This window comes from Thunnus thynnus, chromosome 9 (assembly GCF_963924715.1).
Source record: "Thunnus thynnus chromosome 9, fThuThy2.1, whole genome shotgun sequence".
NCBI classification, from domain to species: domain Eukaryota; kingdom Metazoa; phylum Chordata; class Actinopteri; order Scombriformes; family Scombridae; genus Thunnus; species Thunnus thynnus.
In genome coordinates, this window is record NC_089525.1 from 16,934,737 (window position 1) to 16,957,675 (window position 22,939).

At 41.0% G+C, this 22,939-nt stretch overlaps 4 protein-coding genes and 1 pseudogene across 44 annotated transcripts in view; all 5 read left to right on the forward strand.

Moving 5' to 3' along the window:
* Nucleotides 1–22,939, forward strand: part of LOC137189417 (protocadherin gamma-C5-like) — a 316,496-nt gene that overhangs the window by 198,874 nt on the left and 94,683 nt on the right. Inside the window, exon 1 of one of the 41 annotated variants that reach the window (XM_067599249.1) lies at nucleotides 904–3,664. The exons of 39 other annotated variants lie outside the window; for them this stretch is intronic. In XM_067599249.1, the coding sequence (XP_067455350.1) occupies nucleotides 1,280–3,664 (2,385 nt within the window). In that variant the 5' untranslated portion in view covers nucleotides 904–1,279. Of the gene's footprint in view, nucleotides 1–903; nucleotides 3,665–22,939 lie in introns of those variants that run through there. One more of the 41 variants, XM_067599272.1, reaches the window with a different exon arrangement.
* LOC137188839 (protocadherin gamma-A5-like) lies at nucleotides 4,229–7,425 on the forward strand. The gene has a single exon (XM_067598418.1). The coding sequence runs from the start codon at nucleotides 4,996–4,998 to the stop codon at nucleotides 7,423–7,425; it is 2,430 nt and encodes an 809-aa protein (XP_067454519.1). The 5' UTR covers nucleotides 4,229–4,995.
* Nucleotides 8,314–11,205, forward strand: LOC137188763 (protocadherin beta-16-like; annotated as a pseudogene).
* Nucleotides 12,918–18,988, forward strand: LOC137188840 (uncharacterized). Its single transcript, XM_067598419.1, has 3 exons — nucleotides 12,918–15,610; nucleotides 16,352–18,832; nucleotides 18,983–18,988. Exons 1-3 carry the CDS (start codon nucleotides 13,226–13,228, stop codon nucleotides 18,986–18,988), a joined length of 4,872 nt encoding a protein of 1,623 aa, XP_067454520.1. The 5' UTR covers nucleotides 12,918–13,225.
* Nucleotides 18,895–22,168, forward strand: LOC137188764 (protocadherin beta-16-like). The gene has a single exon (XM_067598364.1). It carries the CDS (start codon nucleotides 19,460–19,462, stop codon nucleotides 21,908–21,910), a length of 2,451 nt encoding a protein of 816 aa, XP_067454465.1. The 5' UTR covers nucleotides 18,895–19,459; the 3' UTR covers nucleotides 21,911–22,168.

Sequence of the window (22,939 nt, forward strand, 5' to 3'; positions counted from 1 at the left end):
TACAAACAGGGGAGCATCATATTTCATGTGACTTTTTTAAGGCGACATGGTTCGTACACCGGTAACTTAATCTCATACATTTCAGATTTACTTTTCTTTTTTTCTTTCCTGTCTAATTCATTTGGTTTGGGAGTACCGGTGGATCACATTTTAAAATGTTAGCTGAATAATTTGTCTTTTGATTTTACGTGTTTGCACGAATGTTCGCACCATCGCTGTGGACCTCGATTACACAGGTGCTCCGCCTCTTTGGCGTTGTATATTCCAGATGGTTGTTTGTGGATCATTAACTTTAACTAGCTCAGAGTGGAAAATGATAATATATAATTTTCCCCAAAGGTATTTTCAAGTATATTTTAATTTCAACCTTTCCTCCTAAAAACAGTATGGATTGCTCTTATTTTCACTGTTATCATTTATTATTATAACTGTCGTTGATGTTGAAGATTTTTTTTTCTCAAAGAATCAAGGTGCTATACGGCATCACTTTACCCGAAAAGTGCATGTCAAGCTTGAAGTTCTGGGCCGTCATTCAGGGTTATCTCATTTCAGAACATTGGACAGCGACATTAACAGAATGACCACATGTAACCTGTCTGTCCCCACGGGTTATCAGTCTCTTTTTCTTTTTGTCTCATTAATTGTCCATTATTATCATGATTCGTGCAAACCTTTGTTTTCTGAACTTTTTTAATCCCTTTCCAGTCTTTCAATATGATTTTTTATACAAGCTGACACTTGATATAACTATAAAATCTCATAAACATAATGTTTTAAATTGAATGTCTGTTATCTTCAAATATATTACTATAAAGACCTAGACAGTAAACATGATTAATTTCAATCGTGTCTGCAAGCAGTCTCTTGGGGGAAAAAACAAATTGTAATTTAAGTAGATGTATTGTAACTAGATTTCCAGATGGTTTACAGTCAGTTCTTCCAGAGTTAAATTTGAGTTGTTGTTGTGCAGTTTTATAATATGAACTCTTAGGGCCGCTGTTGACCAGAGTGTTGACGACTGAGAGCAGGGTTATAGCAGCACCTCCCATGTAACATCGACATAATACAGAGAGAACACGACGGGCAACGAACAGACAGTTCGAGATATGCACTATTTTTGAAAAAGGAAAAGAGATTTCGACCTGCAAGAGATTTCCTTCTGATCAGTGGATCATGCAGTTGTCAATTTGAAATTTGACATTGGAATCTAAAGGGTATCTGTTTTGTGGAATATAAGCAGACTGTGGAGCCTCACTGGGGGAAAAAATCGCATAGAACAATGAATCGGCAAGTACTGTTATTCATCTCTTTCCTTTTCCTCGACTCAGTGTGCGGGCAGGTCAGCTACTCTATTCCAGAGGAAATGTCGAGAGGATCTTTAGTGGGCAACATAGCACAAGATTTAGGTTTAGAAATCAAACGTTTGGTATCCGGTAAAGCTAAGATCTATACTAGGAACAACGACGAGTACATCGAGCTCAACCGAGAGAGAGGAGTCCTCCTTGTCAAAGAGAGAATCGACAGAGAGGCGCTGTGTACAGAAACGGCGCTTTGTGCTTTACATTTTCAGATTATCTTGGAAAATCCTATGGAGTTTTACAGTGTTACAGTCCAGATTACAGACATCAATGATAATGCACCAACCTTTGAAACAAGTGAAATGGAATTCAAAATTAGTGAGTCTGCGATCACCGGGGCAAAATTTGTCTTAGAGAAGGCTGTGGATCTCGATGTTGGAATTAATGGAGTTCATAGTTACCAATTAAAACCAACAGACAATTTTGCTCTGAAACTGCACAATAACGCTGATGGCAATAAAAATGTTGAGATGGTGCTGCAGAAGCCTTTAGACAGAGAGAAACACGAGCAGATATTTCTGGTGTTAACGGCTGTAGATGGAGGAGAGCCGCAGATGTCAGGAACAATGATGATTCTTATTACAGTTTTAGACGCTAATGATAATGCTCCCGTTTTTACACAGCACACATACAAAGCTACAGTTACTGAGAATTCACCTAAAGGCACAGTTGTAGCTACTGTTACAGCCTCAGATGCAGATCAGGGTTCTTACAGTAAAATAACATATTCAATCACTAATACATTAGGAAATGTCAGGAAAATGTTTGAAGTGAATAAAGAAAACGGTGAAGTTTCATTAATTGGAAATATTGACTTCGAAAAGTCAAGACATTTTGAAATTAATTTACTCGCCAGTGACGACGGAGGACTGACAGATTCTTGTAAATTAATTGTGGATGTGCAAGACGTAAATGACAACAAGCCCGAAATCAACATGATGTCGAAGTCAAATGTGATATCAGAGGATGCCAAACTCAATACTGTCGTTACAATGATAAACACTGAGGACCTAGATTCAGGGGAAAACGGAAACGTGAAATGTTTTATCAGCGAAAATGTGCCGTTCATTTTAAAAACATCAACAAATAATTTCTATAGTTTAGTAACAGACAGTGATCTGGACAGAGAAAGACACTCTGAGTATAATATTACGGTGACCTGCTCTGATGAGGGAGTGCCCTCCCTCTCCAGCAGCGTCACTCTCACCTTACAGATCTCTGATGTGAATGATAACGCGCCTGTCTTTGAGAGGAGCTCATATGAGGCCTACATTGTAGAAAACAACACACCAGGCCTCTCTATATTCACAGTGAAAGCCAGAGACGCTGACTGGAACCAGAATGCCCGGGTTTCTTACATACTGGAGGACTCCTCTGTTAGCGGAGTGCCAGTCTCCTCATATGTGTCCGTTAGTGCTGATAGTGGAGTCATCCATGCAGTTCGCTCTTTTGACTACGAGCAGATCAAAGATTTCCAGTTCCGCGTCAAAGCGCAGGATGGAGGTTCCCCTCCACTCAGTAGCAATGTGACTGTGAAAATAATGATCCAGGACCAGAACGACAACCCACCTCAGGTTCTGTACCCAGTCCAGACTGGTGGCTCTCTGGTGGCTGAAATGGTGCCTCGTTCAGCAGATGTGGGCTATCTGGTCACTAAAGTGGTGGCTGTTGATGTGGACTCTGGACAGAATGCCTGGCTCTCCTATAAACTACAGAAAGCCACAGACAGGGCGCTGTTTGAAGTGGGATTACAGAATGGAGAAATAAGAACTATCCGCCAGGTGACTGATAAAGATGCTGTGAAACAAAGACTCACTGTTATAGTGGAGGACAACGGGCAGCCCTCTCGTTCAGCTACAGTCATTGTTAACGTGGCGGTGGCGGACAGCTTCCCTGAAGTGCTGTCAGAGTTTACTGACTTTACACACGACAAGGAGTACAATGACAACCTGACTTTTTACTTAGTGTTGGCTCTGGCTGTAGTTTCCTTCCTCTTCATCACGTGTTTAGTGGTTATTATATCAGTGAAAATCTACAGATGGAGACAGTCTCGCATCCTGTATCACTCCAATCTCCCTGTGATTCCATATTATCCACCACGTTACTCAGACACTTTGGGGACAGGGACTCTCCAACACGTGTACAATTACGAGGTGTGCAGGACGACTGACTCCAGAAAGAGTGACTGTAAGTTCGGCAGAGCTGGTAGTCAGAACGTGCTGATAATGGACCCCAGTTCTACAGGGACGATGCAGCGGATACAGAGTGAAAAGAGCATCCTGGATGAACCAGACTCTCCTTTAGAGGTTAGACCACTTTGTTAACATTCATGATTTAAACTATAATTAATAGTACAGTACTTTCCAAAGTTACAAACAGGGGGGCATCATATTTCACGTGACTTTTTTAGGCGACATGGTTTGTACACCGGTAACTTAATCTCATACATTTCAGATTTACTTTTCTTTTTTTCCTTCCTGTCTAGTTAATTTGGTTTGGGAGTACCGGTGGATCACATTTTAAAATGTTAGCTGAATAGTTTGCACGAATGTTCGCATCATCCCTGTGGACCTCGATTACACAGGTGCTCCGCCTCTTTGGCGTTGTATATTCCAAATGGTTGTTTGTGGATCATTATCTTTAACTAGCTCAGAGTGGAAAATGAAAATATATAATTTCCCCCAAAGGTATGTTCAAGTATATTTTAACTTCAACCTTTCCTCCGAAGAAACAGTATGGGTTGCTCTTATTGGTATCATTTTCACTGTTATCATTTATTATTATAACTGTCGTTGATGTTGAAGATTTTTTTTCTCAAAGAATCAAGGTGCTTATACGGCATCACTTTACCCGAAAAATGCGTGCCAAGCTTGAAGTTCTGGGCCGTCATTCAGGGTTATCTCATTTCAGAACACTGGACAGCGACATTAACAGAATGACCACATGTAACCTGTCTGTCCCCACGGGTTATCAGTCTCTTTTTCTTTTTGTCTCATTAATTGTCCATTATTATCATGATTTGTGCAAACCTTTGTTTTCTGAACTTTTTTAATCCCTTTCCAGTCTTTCAATATGATTTTATATACAAGCTGACACTTGCTATAAGTGTAAGATCTCATAAACATAATGTTTTAAATTGAATGTCTGTTATCTTCAAATATATTACTATAAAGACCTAGACAGTAAACATGATTAATTTCAATCGTGTCTGCAAGCAGTCTCTTGGGGGGAAAAACAAATTGTAATTTAAGTAGATGTATTGTAACTAGATTTCCAGATGGTTTACAGTGAGTTCTTCCAGAGTTAAATTTGAGTTGTTGTTGTGCAGTTTTATAATATGGACTCTTAGGGCCGCTGTTGACCAGAGTGTTGACGACTGAGAGCAGGGTTATAGCAGCACCTCCCATGTAACATCGACATAATACAGAGAGAACACGACGGGCAACGAACAGACTGTTCGGGATATGTATTATTTTTGAAAAAGGAAAAGAGATTTCGACCTGCAAGAGATTTCCTTCTGATCAGTGGATCATGCAGTTGTCAATTTGAAATTTGACATTGGAATCTAAAGGGTATCTGTTTTGTGGAATATAAGCAGACTGTGGAGCCTCACTGGGGGGAAAAATCGGATAGAACAATGAATCGGCAAGTACTGTTGTTCATCTCTTTCCTTTTCCTCGACTCAGTGTGCGGGCAGGTCAGCTACTCTATTCCAGAGGAAATGTCGAGAGGATCTTTAGTGGGCAACATAGCACAAGATTTAGGTTTAGAAATCAAACGTTTGGTATCCGGTAAAGCTAAGATCTATACTAGGAACAACGACGAGTACATCGAGCTCAACCGAGAGAGAGGAGTCCTCCTTGTCAAAGAGAGAATCGACAGAGAGGCGCTGTGTACAGAAACGGCGCTTTGTGCTTTACATTTTCAGATTATCTTGGAGAATCCTATGGAGCTTTACAGTGTTACAGTCCAGATTACAGATATCAATGATAATGCACCAACATTTGAAAAAGGTGAAATGAAATTCAAAATTAGCGAGTCTGCGATCACCGGGGCAAAATTTGTCTTAGAAAGGGCTGTGGATCTTGATGTGGGAATTAATGATCTACAAAATTACGAATTAAAACCAACAGATCATTTTGCTTTAAAACTCCACAATAACGCCAATGGTCATAAAAATGTTGAGATGGTGCTGCAGAAGCCTTTAGACAGAGAGAAACACGAGCAGATATCTCTGGTGTTAACGGCTGTAGATGGAGGAGAGCCGCAGATGTCAGGAACAATGATGATTCTTATTACAGTTTTAGACGTCAATGATAATGCTCCCGTTTTTACACAGCACACATACAAAGCTACAGTTACTGAGAATTCACCTAAAGGCACAGTTGTAGCTACTGTTACAGCCTCAGATGCAGATCAAGGTTCAAATGGTAAAATAACATATTCGATCACGAATACATTAGACAATGTCAGGAAAGTATTTGAGATAAATGAAGAAAACGGTGAAGTTTCATTAATTGGCGACACTGACTTCGAAAAGTCAAGACATTTTGAAATTAATTTACTTGCTAGTGACGACGGAGGACTGACAGATTCTTGTAAATTGATTGTTGATGTGCAAGACGTAAATGATAACAAGCCCGAAATTAACATAATATCGAAGTCAAATGTGATATCAGAGGATGCCAAACTCAATACTGTCGTTACAATGATAAACATTGAGGACCTAGATTCAGGGGAAAACGGAAACGTGAAATGTTTTATCAGCGAAAATGTGCCATTCACTTTAAAAACATCAACAAATAATTTCTATAGTTTAGTAACAGACAGTGATCTGGACAGAGAAAGAGCTTCTCATTATAATATTACTGTAACCTGCTCTGATGAGGGAATGCCCTCCCTCTCCAGCAGCGTCACTCTCACCTTACAGATCTCTGATGTGAATGATAACGCGCCTGTCTTTGAGAGGAGCTCATATGAGGCCTACATTGTGGAAAACAACACACCAGGCCTCTCTGTATTCACAGTGACAGCCAGAGACGCTGACTGGAACCAGAATGCCCGTGTTTCCTACATACTGGAGGACTCCTCTGTTAGCGGAGTGCCAGTCTCCTCATATGTGTCCGTTAGTGCTGATAGTGGAGTCATCCATGCAGTTCGGTCCTTTGACTATGAGCAGATCAAAGATTTCCAGTTCCGTGTGAAAGCGCAAGATGGAGGTTCCCCTCCACTCAGTAGCAATGTGACTGTGAAAATAATGATCCAGGACCAGAATGACAACCCCCCTCAGGTTCTGTACCCAGTCCAGACTGGTGGCTCTCTGGTGGCTGAAATGGTGCCTCGTTCAGCAGATGTGGGCTATCTGGTCACTAAAGTGGTGGCTGTTGATGTGGACTCTGGACAGAATGCCTGGCTCTCCTATAAACTACAGAAAGCCACAGACAGGGCGCTGTTTGAAGTGGGCTTACAGAATGGAGAAATAAGAACTATCCGCCAGGTGACTGATAAAGATGCTGTGAAACAAAGACTCACTGTTATAGTGGAGGACAACGGGCAGCCCTCTCGTTCAGCTACAGTCATTGTTAACGTGGCGGTGGCGGACAGCTTCCCTGAAGTGCTATCAGAGTTCACTGACTTTACGCACGACAAGGAGTACAATGACAACCTGACTTTTTACTTAGTGTTGGCTCTGGCTGTAGTTTCCTTCCTCTTCATCACGTGTTTAGTGGTTATTATATCAGTGAAAATCTACAGATGGAGACAGTCTCGCATCCTGTATCACTCCAATCTCCCCGTGATTCCATATTATCCACCACGTTATTCAGACACTTTGGGGACAGGGACTCTCCAACACGTGTACAATTACGAGGTGTGCAGGACGACTGACTCCAGAAAGAGTGACTGTAAGTTTGGCAGAGCTGGTAGTCAGAACGTGCTGATAATGGACCCCAGTTCTACAGGGACGATGCAGCGGATACAGAATGAAAAGAGCATCCTGGATGAACCAGACTCTCCTCTAGAGGTTAGAATGCCCCCGTCTTTGGTTATGTCAAAGCTGTATGTTTAAAATGTGTTTGTTCACTGACAAGTTTAGACTGCATTAACATGTTTCTACACACCATTGCTGAAGACATTTTAAAAACTCAAGTATGTTTTTGTTAGTTGTTTTTTTTTGTAGAAATAATTGGTAATAGAAGGTTTAGTGGATCGTCTTCATGTTGTCTTTAACGCTTTTTCCTTACTCTGAAGGCCTATTGTATTAGATTCTGTCTCTAAAATATATGAATTCGGTATTCTAATTTCTTTTTAGACGTCCTTGCTGTGTTCGGTTCTGTGATTTAACTGGTTCCAAAGGCAGATACACAACTGTCATTTGTTGCATTCTGTCTTTGCTTAATCTAAGAAATCTCAGCTGATTTGTTAAAATACTTCCTTCCCATATTCATATCCGTTTTTCTTACTTCTTGCTACTGATTTTGAGCAGTCACTGACGGGTTCTAAATAGACATGTGGTTATTATTCGTCTACGTAGAGGTCACTGATGTCTTCTGTTGGTATCAGTCACTGAAAAGTTTATTAATTTTGGTACATGTATGCATATATTGTAACAGGAGTTGTGCAGTACATTTATGTCGTTGTTCAGGTTTTGTCCATTTCAGGACATTGGACAGCGACATACACTTTATCGGCATCATTACCGCTGTGTTCCCACTTTATATGTTAAGATCTGTTTGTACATTATTAATATTTTAGGTTAAATTGTTTTGCACGGTTTTGATATGTAACTGTATGTCATTGATACGTGTTTACCTAAATTATGATTTACATTTTAAATATGAGACAGTATCTAAATACAGCATCCCATAGTTTATGTGACTGTAAATGGAAGTAACAAACATGCAATCATAGCTCTGAACATGGTCAACGGAGCTCTGGGAATAATATTACCATTGTATTTTAACAACTTTAATCCCACTTCAGATTTCAGGAAAGCAAGTATTCTGAACAGATTCATTAATGTTGGATTTCTGCAGTTTTACAGTGTGAACTCTTAGGGCCGCTGTTGACTAGAGTGTCGACGGCTGCGAGTAGGGTTATAGCAGCACCTCCCATGTAACATCGACATAATAAAGAAAGAGCTCAGGAAAGGACGGACATGCGAGTCATATGGAATATTTGAGAAAGACACGGCGACCTTTGAGACTTTCCTTTTATCTATATGGATTATTGAGCTGCTAAACTAACATTTGATACCTGAAACGTTATCAGTTTTATGGGATTTAAACATACTGAACCTCACTGAAAATATCGGATAGAACAATGACGAGGCAAGTACTGCTGTTTATCTGTCTCCTCTTCGTCGGCTCAGTGCTCGGGCAGGTCAGCTACTCTATTCCGGAGGAAATGGCCAGAGGATCTTTAGTAGGAAATATAGCACATGATTTAGGTTTGCAAACCAAACGTTTAGCGTCTGGTAAAGCTCGAATCTATACCCGAGATAGCGACGAGTACATCGAGCTGAATAGGGAAAGGGGAGTCCTCCTTGTTAAAGAGAGAATCGACAGAGAGGCGCTATGCAAACAGATGACGCCGTGTGCTTTACATTTTCAGATAATTCTTGAGAATCCTATGGAATTTTACACGGTTACAGTCCAGATTACAGATATCAATGATAATGCACCAACCTTTGAAAAAAGTGAAATGAAATTCAAAATTAGTGAGTCTGCGACGATCGGGGCAAAATTTGTACTGGAAAGAGCTGCGGATCTTGATGTTGGGATTAAACGATCTTAAAAGCTACCAATTAAAACCAACAGACAATTTTGCTCTGAAATTGCACAATAACGCTGATGGAAATAAAAATGTTGAGATGGTGCTGCAGAAGCCTTTAGACAGAGAGAAACAAGAGCAGATATCTCTGGTGTTAACTGCTGTAGATGGTGGAGAACCGCAGATGTCAGGAACAATGATGATTCTTATTACGGTTTTAGACGTTAATGATAATACTCCAGTTTTTACACAGCACACATACAAAGCTACAGTTACTGAGAATTCACCTAAAGGCACAGTTGTAGCTGCTGTTACAGCCTCAGATGCAGATCGAGATTCTAATGGTAAAATAACATATTCAATCACGAATACATTAGACGATATCAGGAAATTATTTGAGGTAAATAAGGAAAATGGCGACGTTACTTTAATTGGAAATATTGATTTTGAAGAGTCCCGAAGCTATCAAATAAATCTACTTGCTAGTGATGAAGGAGGACTCACAGATTCTTGCAAATTAATTGTCGATGTTCAAGACATGAATGACAACAAGCCGGAAATCAACATCATGTCAAAATCAAATGTGATATCAGAGGATGCCAAACTAAATACTGTCGTTACAATGATAAACATTGAGGACAAGGATTCAGGAGGAAACGGAAAAGTGCAATGTCTTATAAGCGAAAATGTCCCTTTCATTTTAAAAACATCAACAAATAATTTCTATAGTTTAGTAACAGACAGTGATCTGGACAGAGAGAGACATTCTGGTTTTAATATTACTGTGACCTGCTCTGATGAGGGAGTGCCCTCCCTCTCCAGCAGCGTCACTCTCACCTTACAGATCTCTGATGTGAATGATAACGCGCCTGTCTTTGAGAGGAGCTCATATGAGGCCTACATTGTAGAAAACAACACACCAGGCCTCTCTATATTCACAGTGAAAGCCAGAGACGCTGACTGGAACCAGAATGCCCGTGTTTCTTACATACTGGAGGACTCCTCTGTTAACGGAGTGCCAGTCTCCTCATATGTGTCCGTTAGTGCTGATAGTGGAGTCATCCATGCAGTTCGCTCTTTTGACTACGAGCAGATCAAAGATTTCCAGTTCCGTGTCAAAGCGCAGGATGGAGGTTCCCCTCCACTCAGTAGCAATGTGACTGTGAAAATATTGATCCAGGACCAGAACGACAACCCACCTCAGGTTCTGTACCCAGTCCAGACCGGTGGCTCTCTGGTGGCTGAAATGGTGCCTCGTTCAGCAGATGTGGGCTATCTGGTCACTAAAGTGGTGGCTGTTGATGTGGACTCTGGACAGAATGCCTGGCTCTCCTATAAACTGCAGAAAGCCACAGACAGGGCGCTGTTTGAAGTGGGCTTACAGAATGGAGAAATAAGAACTATCCGCCAGGTGACTGATAAAGATGTTGTGAAACAAAGACTGAGTGTTATAGTGGAGGACAACGGGCAGCCCTCTCGTTCAGCTACAGTCATTGTTAACGTGGCGGTGGCGGACAGCTTCCCTGAAGTGCTGTCAGAGTTCACTGACTTTACACACGACAAGGAATACAATGACAACCTGACTTTTTACTTAGTGTTGGCTCTGGCTGTAGTTTCCTTCCTCTTCATCACGTGTTTAGTGGTTATTATATCAGTGAAAATCTACAGATGGAGACAGTCTCGCATCCTGTATCACTCCAATCTCCCTGTGATTCCATATTATCCACCACGTTACTCAGACACTTTGGGGACAGGGACTCTCCAACACGTGTACAATTACGAGGTGTGCAGGACGACTGACTCCAGAAAGAGTGACTGTAAGTTCGGCAGAGCTGGTAGTCAGAACGTGCTGATAATGGACCCCAGTTCTACAGGGACGATGCAGCGGATACAGAATGAAAAGAGCATCCTGGATGAACCAGACTCTCCTCTAGAGGTTAGAATGCCCCCCCTTCAGTTATGTCAAAGTTGCATGTTTGTTCACTGACAACAAGTTTAGACTGCTTTACATGTTTCTATTGTCTACACACCATTAACGATTGCATTTTAAAACTTAAATCAAGTAGTTTTTCTTGTAGAAATAATTGGCCATAGCAGGTTTATGGGATCATCTTCATGTTGTCTTACACTCTCTGTCCTTACTCTGTAGGCCTATTATATTATAATTTGTCTCTAAAATATATGAGTTCAGTGTTCTAATTTTTTTAGACGTCCTTGCTATGTTTGGTTCTGCGATTTATTTGGTTCAAAAGGCAGATACACAACTGTCATTTGTTGCATTCTGTCTTTGCTTAATCTAGGAAAGCCCAGCTGATTTTTTTGAAGTACTCCTCTCCCATATTCATATCCCCTTTTCTTACTTTTTCCTACTGACTTTAAACATACACTGAGGAGCTCTAAATAGATATGTGTTTATTATATGTGTCTTCTTAGTGGTCATTAATATCTTCTGTGGGCATTACTTACTGAAAAGTTAAATCACTTTGGTACATGAATGCGTGTATTGTAACAGACGTTTTGGAGGACATTCATATCGTTGTTGTTGTTCACACTTTGTCCATTTCAGAACATTGGACAGCGACATACACTTTATCGGCATCTTTACCTGTGTTCTGTGTTCCCACTTTATGAGATCTGTTTATACATTAATCAGATTTGTGGTGAAGTTTTAGAGATTTTTGATATGTATGTCATTGTTACTCTTACTTACATTGTTTCATACCTTTTGAATGTGAGACATCAAATAAATACATCATCCCATTGTTAAAGTGACCAGTTGTAGAAAGTAAGTACATTTACTCAAGCACTGTACTCAGGTACAGTTATGAGGTCCTTTTACTTTACTTGAGTATTTCCATTTTATGCTACTTTATATTTCCACTCCACCACATTTCAGAGGGAAATATTGTACTTTCTACTCCACTACATTTATTTGACAACTTAAGTTACTTTTCAAATAAAAAATAATGAGTCAATGGATAACATAACAAGCTTTTAAATTACAGTGCATCTTTAAAGATGAAACCAGTGGTTTCCAACCTTTTTGGCTTTTGACATTTTACAAAAAGCAGTGTGTAGTCGGGGTCACATTTCAGATGTCTATGAGTTGTTAACAGCTCCACCAAATAATGATTGTTCTCTCTATACTCCTCACATGGTTTCATTTCAATAAATGTCCAAATGATCCAATATTTCACCAAAAATCAAAGATTAGAGATAAATTCCAGAAACTGAAAACAGATTTGTGTATCAGAATTGTGTTTTCTTCTTCTTTCCTCTCCCATTTTATCTGGTGACCCTCTAGAGGGGCCTGACCCCTAGGTTGAGAGCCATTGGACTAAACTAGCTAACTGTATACAAAGTAGTTTAAACTAGCTCCACCTCCAGCAGCTACAACAGTAACATGCTACTGATACACTGATGCTTCAGTATTTATAATCTAATGATGTCATATATAATAATATATCAGTCAGAGGGAAGAAATGAGAACTTTAATAATTTAAGTACATTTTGTTGCTAATACTTATGTACTTTTACTTAAGTAGGAATTTTCATGCTCGACTTTTACTTGTATTGGAGTATTTTTACATCGCTGTATCGGTACTTTTAATTAAGTAAAGGATCTGAATACTTCTTCCACTACTGAAAGTGACTTTAGATAACCGTAACAAACATGCAATCATGGCTTTCAAGATGATCAATAGAGTTCAAGGAATAACATTACCACTGTAGTTTTAACAGCTTTAAATCCAGTTCAGATTTCTTGAAAGTAAGTCCTCTGAGCAGATTCATTAATGTTGGATTTCTGCAGTTTTACAGTGTGAACTCTTAGGGCCGCTGTTGACTAGAGTGTCGACGGCTGCGAGTAGGGTTATAACAGCACCTCCCATGTAACATCGACATAATAAAGAAAGAGCTCGGGAAAGAACGGACATGCGAGTCATATGGAATATTTGAGAAAGACACGGCGACCTTTGAGACTTTCCTTTCATCTTTATGGATTATGGAGCTGCTAAACTGACATATGATACCTGAAACGTTATCAGTTTTATGGGATTTAAACATACTGAACCTCACTGAAAATATCGGATAGAACAATGACGAGGCAAGTACTGCTGTTTATCTGTCTCCTCTTCGTCGGCTCAGTGCTCGGGCAGGTCAGCTACTCTATTCCGGAGGAAATGGCCAGAGGATCTTTAGTAGGAAATATAGCACATGATTTAGGTTTGCAAACCAACCGTTTAGCGTCTGGTAAAGCTCGAATCTATACCCGTGATAGCGACGAGTACATCGAGCTGAATAGGGAAAGGGGAGTCCTCCTTGTTAAAGAGAGAATCGACAGAGAGGCGCTATGCAAACAGACGACGCCGTGTGCTTTACATTTTCAGATAATTCTGGAGAATCCTATGGAATTTTACAGTGTTACAATCCAGATTACAGACATCAACGATAATGCACCAACCTTTGAAAAAAGTGAAATGGAATTCAAAATTAGTGAGTCTGCGATCACCGGGGTAAAATTTCTGCTGGAGAGGGCTGTGGATCTTGATGTTGGAATTAATGGTGTTCAAAGCTATGAATTAAAACCAACAGACAATTTTGCTCTGAAACTGCACAATAACGCTGATGGAAATAGAAACGTTGAGATGGTGCTGCAGAAGCCTTTAGACAGAGAGAAACACGAGCAGATATCTCTGGTGTTAACAGCTGTAGATGGTGGAGAACCGCAGATGTCAGGAACGATGATGATTCTTATTACAGTATTAGACGCTAATGATAATGCTCCCGTTTTTACACAGCACACATACAAAGCTACAGTTACTGAGAATTCACCTAAAGGCACAGTTGTAGCTACTGTTACAGCCTCAGATGCAGATCGAGATTCTAATGGTAAAATAACATATTCAATCACGAATGCAATAGATGATATAAGGAAATTATTTGAGATAAATAAGGAAAACGGTGAGGTCAGCTTAATGGGAAATATTGATTTTGAGGAGTCCCGAAACTATCAAATAAGTCTACTTGCTAGTGATGAAGGAGGACTCACAGATTCGTGCAAATTAATAGTCGATGTACAAGACATGAATGACAACAAGCCGGAAATCAACATTATGTCAAAGTCTACTGTTATATCAGAGGATGCCAAACTACATACAGTTGTTACAATGATAAACATCGAGGACAAGGACTCGGGAGAAAACGGTAACGTGAGATGCTTTATTAATGAAAATATACCTTTCACTTTGAAAACAACAACAAATAATTTCTATAGTTTAGTAACAGACAGTGATCTGGACAGAGAGAGACATTCTGAGTATAATATTACTGTGACCTGCTCTGATGAGGGAGTGCCCTCCCTCTCCAGCAGCGTCACTCTCACCTTACAGATCTCTGATGTGAATGATAACGCGCCTGTCTTTGAGAGGAGCTCATATGAGGCCTACATTGTAGAAAACAACACACCAGGCCTCTCTATATTCACAGTGACAGCCAGAGATGCTGACTGGAACCAGAATGCCCGTGTTTCTTACATACTGGAGGACTCCTTTGTTAACGGAGTGCCAGTCTCCTCATATGTGTCCGTTAGTGCTGATAGTGGAGTCATCCATGCAGTTCGCTCTTTTGACTACGAGCAAATCAAAGATTTCCAGTTCCGTGTCAAAGCGCAGGATGGAGGTTCCCCTCCACTCAGTAGCAATGTGACAGTGAAAATACTTATCCAGGACCAGAACGACAATCCCCCTCAGGTTCTGTACCCAGTCCAGACCGGTGGCTCTCTGGTGGCTGAAATGGTGCCTCGTTCAGCAGATGTGGGCTATCTGGTCACTAAAGTGGTGGCTGTTGATGTGGACTCTGGACAGAATGCCTGGCTCTCCTATAAACTGCAGAAAGCCACAGACAGGGCGCTGTTTGAAGTGGGCTTACAGAATGGAGAAATAAGAACTATCCGCCAGGTGACTGATAAAGATGCTGTGAAACAAAGACTGAGTGTTATAGTGGAGGACAACGGGCAGCCCTCTCGTTCAGCTACAGTCATTGTTAACGTGGCGGTGGCGGACAGCTTCCCTGAAGTGCTGTCAGAGTTCACTGACTTTACACACGACAAGGAGTACAATGACAACCTGACTTTTTACTTAGTGTTGGCTCTGGCTGTAGTTTCCTTCCTCTTCATCACGTGTTTAGTGGTTATTATATCAGTGAAAATCTACAGATGGAGACAGTCTCGCATCCTGTATCACTCCAATCTCCCTGTGATTCCATATTATCCACCACGTTACTCAGACACTTTGGGGACAGGGACTCTCCAACACGTGTACAATTACGAGGTGTGCAGGACGACCGACTCCAGAAAGAGTGACTGTAAGTTCGGCAGAGCTGGTAGTCAGAACGTGCTGATAATGGACCCCAGTTCTACAGGGACGATGCAGCGCATACAGAGTGAAAAGAGCATCCTGGATGAACCAGACTCTCCTCTAGAGGTTTGTCGTTTCGTTACAAATCAGTTATCTAATTTATGTATATTTGCCATTTAAAACATACTTAGACAGTATTCGGTTGAGCTGAGTTTCCATGGTAAGCTCAAAGTGTTTCAGCACCACGGACAGCGCTAGACAAATCACCCTTCATAAGGTTAATGCAAGATGTGTCTAAGAACTCATTCACTTTGTATTTTCTCTGGCATGTTAATTCAACATTGAAGCTACATGCAATGATTATATGTGTGCAAGCATGTGATTGTGAGCGCATGCCCTTGTGTGTGACTTTGTTTTACCGTGGTGTATTTTTTTCCTGTAAAATGTATTGGAAACAGAAATACTCGGGATACGGTTGACATACTGTGACGTTATTTAGACACGTTTATTCTGTTTTCTCTTTCAATGCTTTGTGCTTCGACAATTTAAAAAAAAACAACAACTATAACATCACGAGGGCTCATGCTACACAAAGCGACTCTTTCTAGTACTTTGAATAAAATGTTTTTAACATTACAATGCTGGGGCTCCGACTGGTCCCAATCGTGTGCATTTTCATGTTCTGTACTCTTAGGGACGCTGTTGGCCAGTGTGTTGTAGTTCCACTGCAGACTTCACCAGCACCTCCCAGATCATTTAGATTTGTTGGAGGCAAGGTCGACACAATGCACAGTCGCAGTTACAGGGAGCACTAAATACGGGCAAAGGAATTGGAAGTATTTTGATCAAGATTTGTGTTGACGGCTTCTTCATCCTTTGTCCCTCAGTTTGTGGAATACGACTGTCTTCTTTGCGGATCATTTCCTGATTCGTTTTGATCTTAAAGAACCGTCGAGCGAAACAATGAGACGGCAAGTACTATTGTTTTTCTCGATGCTTGTTCTTAGTCCCGTGCTCGGGCAGGTCAGCTATTCTATTCCCGAGGAAATGTCGAAAGGCTCGTTGGTCGGCAACATAGCACAAGATTTAGGTTTAGATTTAAAACGGCTGAAAACAGGAAAAGCTCGCTTGCATGTTGGAAATACCGCTGAATACATCGAGTTAAATAAAGAAAAAGGAGTCCTTCTCATCAAAGAGAAAATAGACAGAGAGGCGTTGTGCAAACAAATGACTCCCTGTGCTTTACATTTTCAAATTATTTTGGAAAACCCCATCGAGTTCTATCGCGTTACAGTAGAAATAACAGATATAAACGACAACGCCCCTATATTCAAAATGAATAATATGTTATTTGAAATCAGCGAATCGGCTGTCAGTGGGGCAAAATTTGTATTAGAGAAAGCATTAGATTACGACGTTGGTATAAACGGACTCAAGAGCTACTCCCTCAACCCAACAGATAATTTTGTTTTAAAACTCAACGACAACGCAGATGGAGAAAAGGAGGTAGAGATGGTCTTGGAGAAACCTCTCGATCGTGAGAAACAAGAACAATTGACTCTTACATTAACAGCAGTCGACGGAGGTGAACCCCAGCTCTCAGGGATAGTGCAGATTCACGTAACTGTATTAGATATAAATGACAATGCTCCAGTATTTACGCAGTCAACATATAAAGCTAGTTTAATGGAAAACTCCGCGAAGGGAACGTCATTAATGACTGTAACAGCCACAGATAGAGATCAAGGCACAAATGGCGTCGTGACGTACTCTATTTCGAGTAACACCGATGGAATTATGGATTTATTTGAAATACATGGGACAAGTGGGGAGATACGTTTGATCGGAAAAATAGATTATGAAACATCAAAACATTATCAGTTACATGTTAAAGCAAGAGATCAAGGTGGGCTCACTGACTCATGCAAAATAGTATTTGACATTATTGATGTGAATGACAATATTCCAGTGATAGATTTAATGTCAACTACACAATCTATACCGGAAGATGCCACGTTTCAAACAGTTGTTGCTGTTATGAATGTCCATGATGCTGACTCGGATATTAATGGAGTGGTTAAATGTTTTCTGAGTGATAATGTACCTTTTATCATCGAAAATACATCGAATGGATTCTATAGCATAAGAACAAACAGTGATTTAGACAGAGAAAGAGCCTCTGAGTATAATATAACTGTGACCTGCTCTGATGAGGGAGTGCCCTCCCTCTCCAGCAGCGTCACTCTCACCTTACAGATCTCTGATGTGAATGATAACGCGCCTGTCTTTGAGAGGAGCTCATATGAGGCCTACATTGTAGAAAACAACACACCAGGCCTCTCTATATTCACAATGAAAGCCAGAGATGCTGACTGGAACCAGAATGCCCGTGTTTCCTACATACTGGAGGACTCCTCTGTTAACGGAGTGCCAGTCTCCTCATATGTTTCCGTTAGTGCTGATAGTGGAGTCATCCATGCAGTTCGCTCTTTTGACTACGAGCAGATCAAAGATTTCCAGTTCCGCATCAAAGCGCAGGATGGAGGTTCCCCTCCACTCAGTAGCAATGTGACAGTGAAAATAATGATCCAAGACCAGAACGACAACCCCCCTCAGGTTCTGTACCCAGTCCAGACCGGTGGCTCTCTGGTGGCTGAAATGGTGCCTCGTTCAGCAGATGTGGGCTATCTGGTCACTAAAGTGGTGGCTGTTGATGTGGACTCTGGACAGAATGCCTGGCTCTCCTATAAACTGCAGAAAGCCACAGACAGGGCGCTGTTTGAAGTGGGCTTACAGAATGGAGAAATAAGAACTATCCGCCAGGTGACTGATAAAGATGCTGTGAAACAAAGACTGACTGTTATAGTGGAGGACAACGGGCAGCCCTCTCGTTCAGCTACAGTCATTGTTAACGTGGCGGTGGCGGACAGCTTCCCTGAAGTGCTGTCAGAGTTCACTGACTTTACACACGACAAGGAGTACAATGACAACCTGACTTTTTACTTAGTGTTGGCTCTGGCTGTAGTTTCCTTCCTCTTCATCACGTGTTTAGTGGTTATTATATCAGTGAAAATCTACAGATGGAGACAGTCTCGCATCTTGTATCACTCCAATCTCCCTGTTATTCCATATTATCCACCACGTTACTCAGACACTTTGGGGACAGGGACTCTCCAACACGTGTATAATTACGAGGTGTGCAGGACGACTGACTCCAGAAAGAGTGACTGTAAGTTCGGCAGAGCTGGTAGTCAGAACGTGCTGATAATGGACCCCAGTTCTACAGGGACGATGCAGCGGATACAGAACGAAAAGAGCATCCTGGATGAACCAGACTCTCCTCTAGAGGTTAGAGTTTCCCCACTTTGGTCATGTCAAAGTTGCATGTCTAAAATATGTTTACTCACTGCAAACAAAAAAACAGCACCTTGGACAGATGCAGTGGTATGTAACTGGTTTCGCCTTTTTTTTCTCTTTCTCTCACCCTCTCTCTCACAGTTGTAACAATGTGCTTTCAGTTACATTGGTTATTCTCACTTTATGTTTTTTCTCGGGTATACATACCATTTATGTTTTTGCGAAGTTTGGATGGACAAGGCCCCTTTTTGATAATTATTTTTAAAGTTGTTTTATTTGACCAATACTGCATATTCCTAAAGCTATTTCAACTGATATGATGTTTACTTCTCTTGCAATTTCAATTTGTGAACTGTATGGGCCGCTGTTGGTCAACGTGTTGCAGATATGGAGCAGATCCTCCCATGACATACCAGTATTTTAGAGAAAGAAAAGGCGAGAAGGCACTCTTCACGGACAGATTACCTTTAGATGAACACATCAAGTCAACAGACTCTTTTTCGAGATTTGCGGATTGTATCGATATTCTTTGTATCCATACATTTTTGTATGGATATATTTTTATTGTGAACCCCAGTGTAATACATTTTTTGGTGCACGTGAACTGTGGATAGAACAATGAGACGGCAAGTACTGTTTTTCATCTCGATATTCTCTCTCGGTTCAGTTCTCGGTCAAGTCAGCTACTCTATCCCGGAGGAAATGGCAAAGGGTTCTGTGGTTGGAAACATAGCACGGGATTTAGGTTTAGATGTGAAAAGACTGAAATCGGGTAAAGCTCGTATATATACGGGCGACAGTGCAGAATACATCGACCTGAGTAGAGAAAGAGGAGTCCTCCTAGTGAAAGAGAGAATCGACAGAGAGTCGCTATGCAGACAGACGACGCCTTGTGCTTTACATTTGCAGATTATTTTAGAAAACCCAATGGAGCTTTTTCGAATAACAGTAGAGATTACCGACATCAACGACAACAGTCCCAGTTTTAAAAATGACGAGAAACGTTTTGAAATTAGCGAATCCGCAGTTACAGGGTCTAAATTTGTGTTAGAAAGAGCGGTCGATCCAGACATTGGTGTAAATGGTCTGAAAAATTACAGCCTGAAACCAACAGATAATTTTGTACTTAAAATACAGAGTCAGGCAGACGGAAATAAAAAGGTCGAGATGGTTTTACACAAGCCGTTAGATCGAGAGAAAGAGGAACAGATATCATTGCTGTTAACAGCTGTAGATGGAGGAGAACCTCAGATGTCTGGTACAGTGAAGATTTATGTGACCGTGCTCGATGCAAACGACAATGCTCCTGTTTTTACGCAGTCGGTTTACAAGGCAGCCATAGCGGAAAACTCTCCGAAAGGAACAACATTGACCGCAGTGAGTGCGTCTGATGCAGATAAAGGAACAAATGGGGAAGTTTCTTATTCAGTGTCGACCACTATGGATAGTATTTCAGACATATTTACCATAAATGAAAACGGTGAGGTGATATTAGTTGGAGAAGTTGACTTTGAAAAAGCGAGGTATTACCAAATCGATATTGAGGCTAAAGACAGTGGTGGTCTTTCTGATTCCAGTAAAATTATAGTTGATGTTATTGATATTAATGATAATAAGCCAGTAATCAGTATACTTTCCAAATCTGATTCAATCCCAGAAGACTCTGCCCAAAATACAATTATAGTTATGTTCAGTGTCCTTGACCCAGATTCAAGTAATAGTGGTCAAGTAAATTGCAAATTAAATGGCAACATACCATTTACTATTACAACTTCTTCAAATGATTTCTATAGCTTAGTAACAGACAGTGATTTAGACAGAGAGAGAGCCTCTGAGTATAATATTAGAGTGACTTGCTCTGATGAGGGAGTGCCCTCCCTCTCCAGCAGCGTCACTCTCACCTTACAGATCTCTGATGTGAATGATAACGCGCCTGTCTTTGAGAGGAGCTCATATGAGGCCTACATTGTAGAAAACAACACACCAGGCCTCTCTATATTCACAGTGAAAGCCAGAGACGCTGACTGGAACCAGAATGCCCGTGTTTCCTACATACTGGAGGACTCCTCTGTTAACGGAGTGCCAGTCTCCTCATATGTTTCCGTTAGTGCTGATAGTGGAGTCATCCATGCAGTTCGCTCTTTTGACTATGAGCAGATCAAAGATTTCCAGCTCCGCGTCAAAGCACAGGATGGAGGTTCCCCTCCACTCAGTAGCAATGTGACTGTGAAAATATTGATCCAGGACCAGAACGACAACCCCCCTCAGGTTCTGTACCCAGTCCAGACTGGTGGCTCTCTGGTGGCTGAAATGGTGCCTCGTTCAGCAGATGTGGGCTATCTGGTCACTAAAGTGGTGGCTGTTGATGTGGACTCTGGACAGAATGCCTGGCTCTCCTATAAACTGCAGAAAGCCACAGACAGGGCGCTGTTTGAAGTGGGCTTACAGAATGGAGAAATAAGAACTATCCGCCAGGTGACTGATAAAGATGCTGTGAAACAAAGACTGACTGTTATAGTGGAGGACAACGGGCAGCCCTCTCGTTCAGCTACAGTCATTGTTAACGTGGCGGTGGCGGACAGCTTCCCTGAAGTGCTGTCAGAGTTCACTGACTTTACACACGACAAGGAGTACAATGACAACCTGACTTTTTACTTAGTGTTGGCTCTGGCTGTAGTTTCCTTCCTCTTCATCACGTGTTTAGTGGTTATTATATCAGTGAAAATCTACAGATGGAGACAGTCTCGCATCCTGTATCACTCCAATCTCCCTGTGATTCCATATTATCCACCACGTTACTCAGACACTTTGGGGACAGGGACTCTCCAACACGTGTACAATTACGAGGTGTGCAGGACGACTGACTCCAGAAAGAGTGACTGTAAGTTCGGCAGAGCTGGTAGTCAGAACGTGCTGATAATGGACCCCAGTTCTACAGGGACGATGCAGCGGATACAGAATGAAAAGAGCATCCTGGATGAACCAGACTCTCCTCTAGAGGTTAGTCTCTTGGAATATAACAAAGTGTTGCATTACACCTCTTATGGCACCACTTATGTTCCACACTAATCTGGGGGCTCTTTGAATGCTATAGGAATCATAATGAACATAATTTTCCATCCTTACAACCAACATCTTCAATTATTTTATAAAGGCATCTTTAATATCCACTACTTCATGTTTAACATGCTTAATAAAACCTCCACATAGTTGTCTCCAGTGTAAAATTCTGCAACATATAAGTTTTTGTCCCATTTTGATCCTCATTTTTACTAGTAAATATAATTAGTGGTGTTGCAGAATTAATGTAAATAATCAGTGCATTGTGGTGACTAGGTTGTGTATCATCTATGGTAATGACTTTATAGGAAATTTAGAGTAAAAACTCTATTTGGAACATTATGGAACAACAGACTCGAGTTTCTTTTTGGGTGACATGTCCATCAGCAGAACACCTATTTGGTCGCAATGAGTTGTTGAATAGTTGGTTGAAGTAGTGACAATGCATTCAGTTTGGGAGTGTTAAAGTCACCAAGCACAAACACTGGCAGATCCACAGATCTTCTAGGGTCATTACTGAAATTGCCAGCAAGGAGCTCTGCAGTGCCTTTTTTTAAAATCAGAGCTAGGGACACCTACTAGGATGAGGTTAAGCTGACTTGCTAGGTTCTGTAAATAGTGTAGCTGAATACATATTGTCACCAGCATCATCCATGTTCTAGTTTTTTGGAACGGATAAAGCTGTGGGAAGTAACCAAAATTGTTTAAAAATGTAGAATACTCAGTCACACAGAATTACAATTCAAGTGTGTGGAGAGTAAGTAGAAAATAGTGAGTAAATGTCTGGTATAATGTCACTTTAAATTACCAGAGTAACCAATAAGTGCATATAAATAAAATGAAAAATAGAGAGTAATATGTCCATAGGTGGGTGCATATATATGGTGATGTGTCATCTTGTGACCCATCTCTGTAGCATACAACTTAAGGTGAATATTTTTTTATGTAACATATCAGCTTGGTACTGCCCATTGTTGACAAGACTGTAATTACCAAGGAAGAGGTCCTGTTGGAAAATGGGTTTTATGGGCTGCTGAA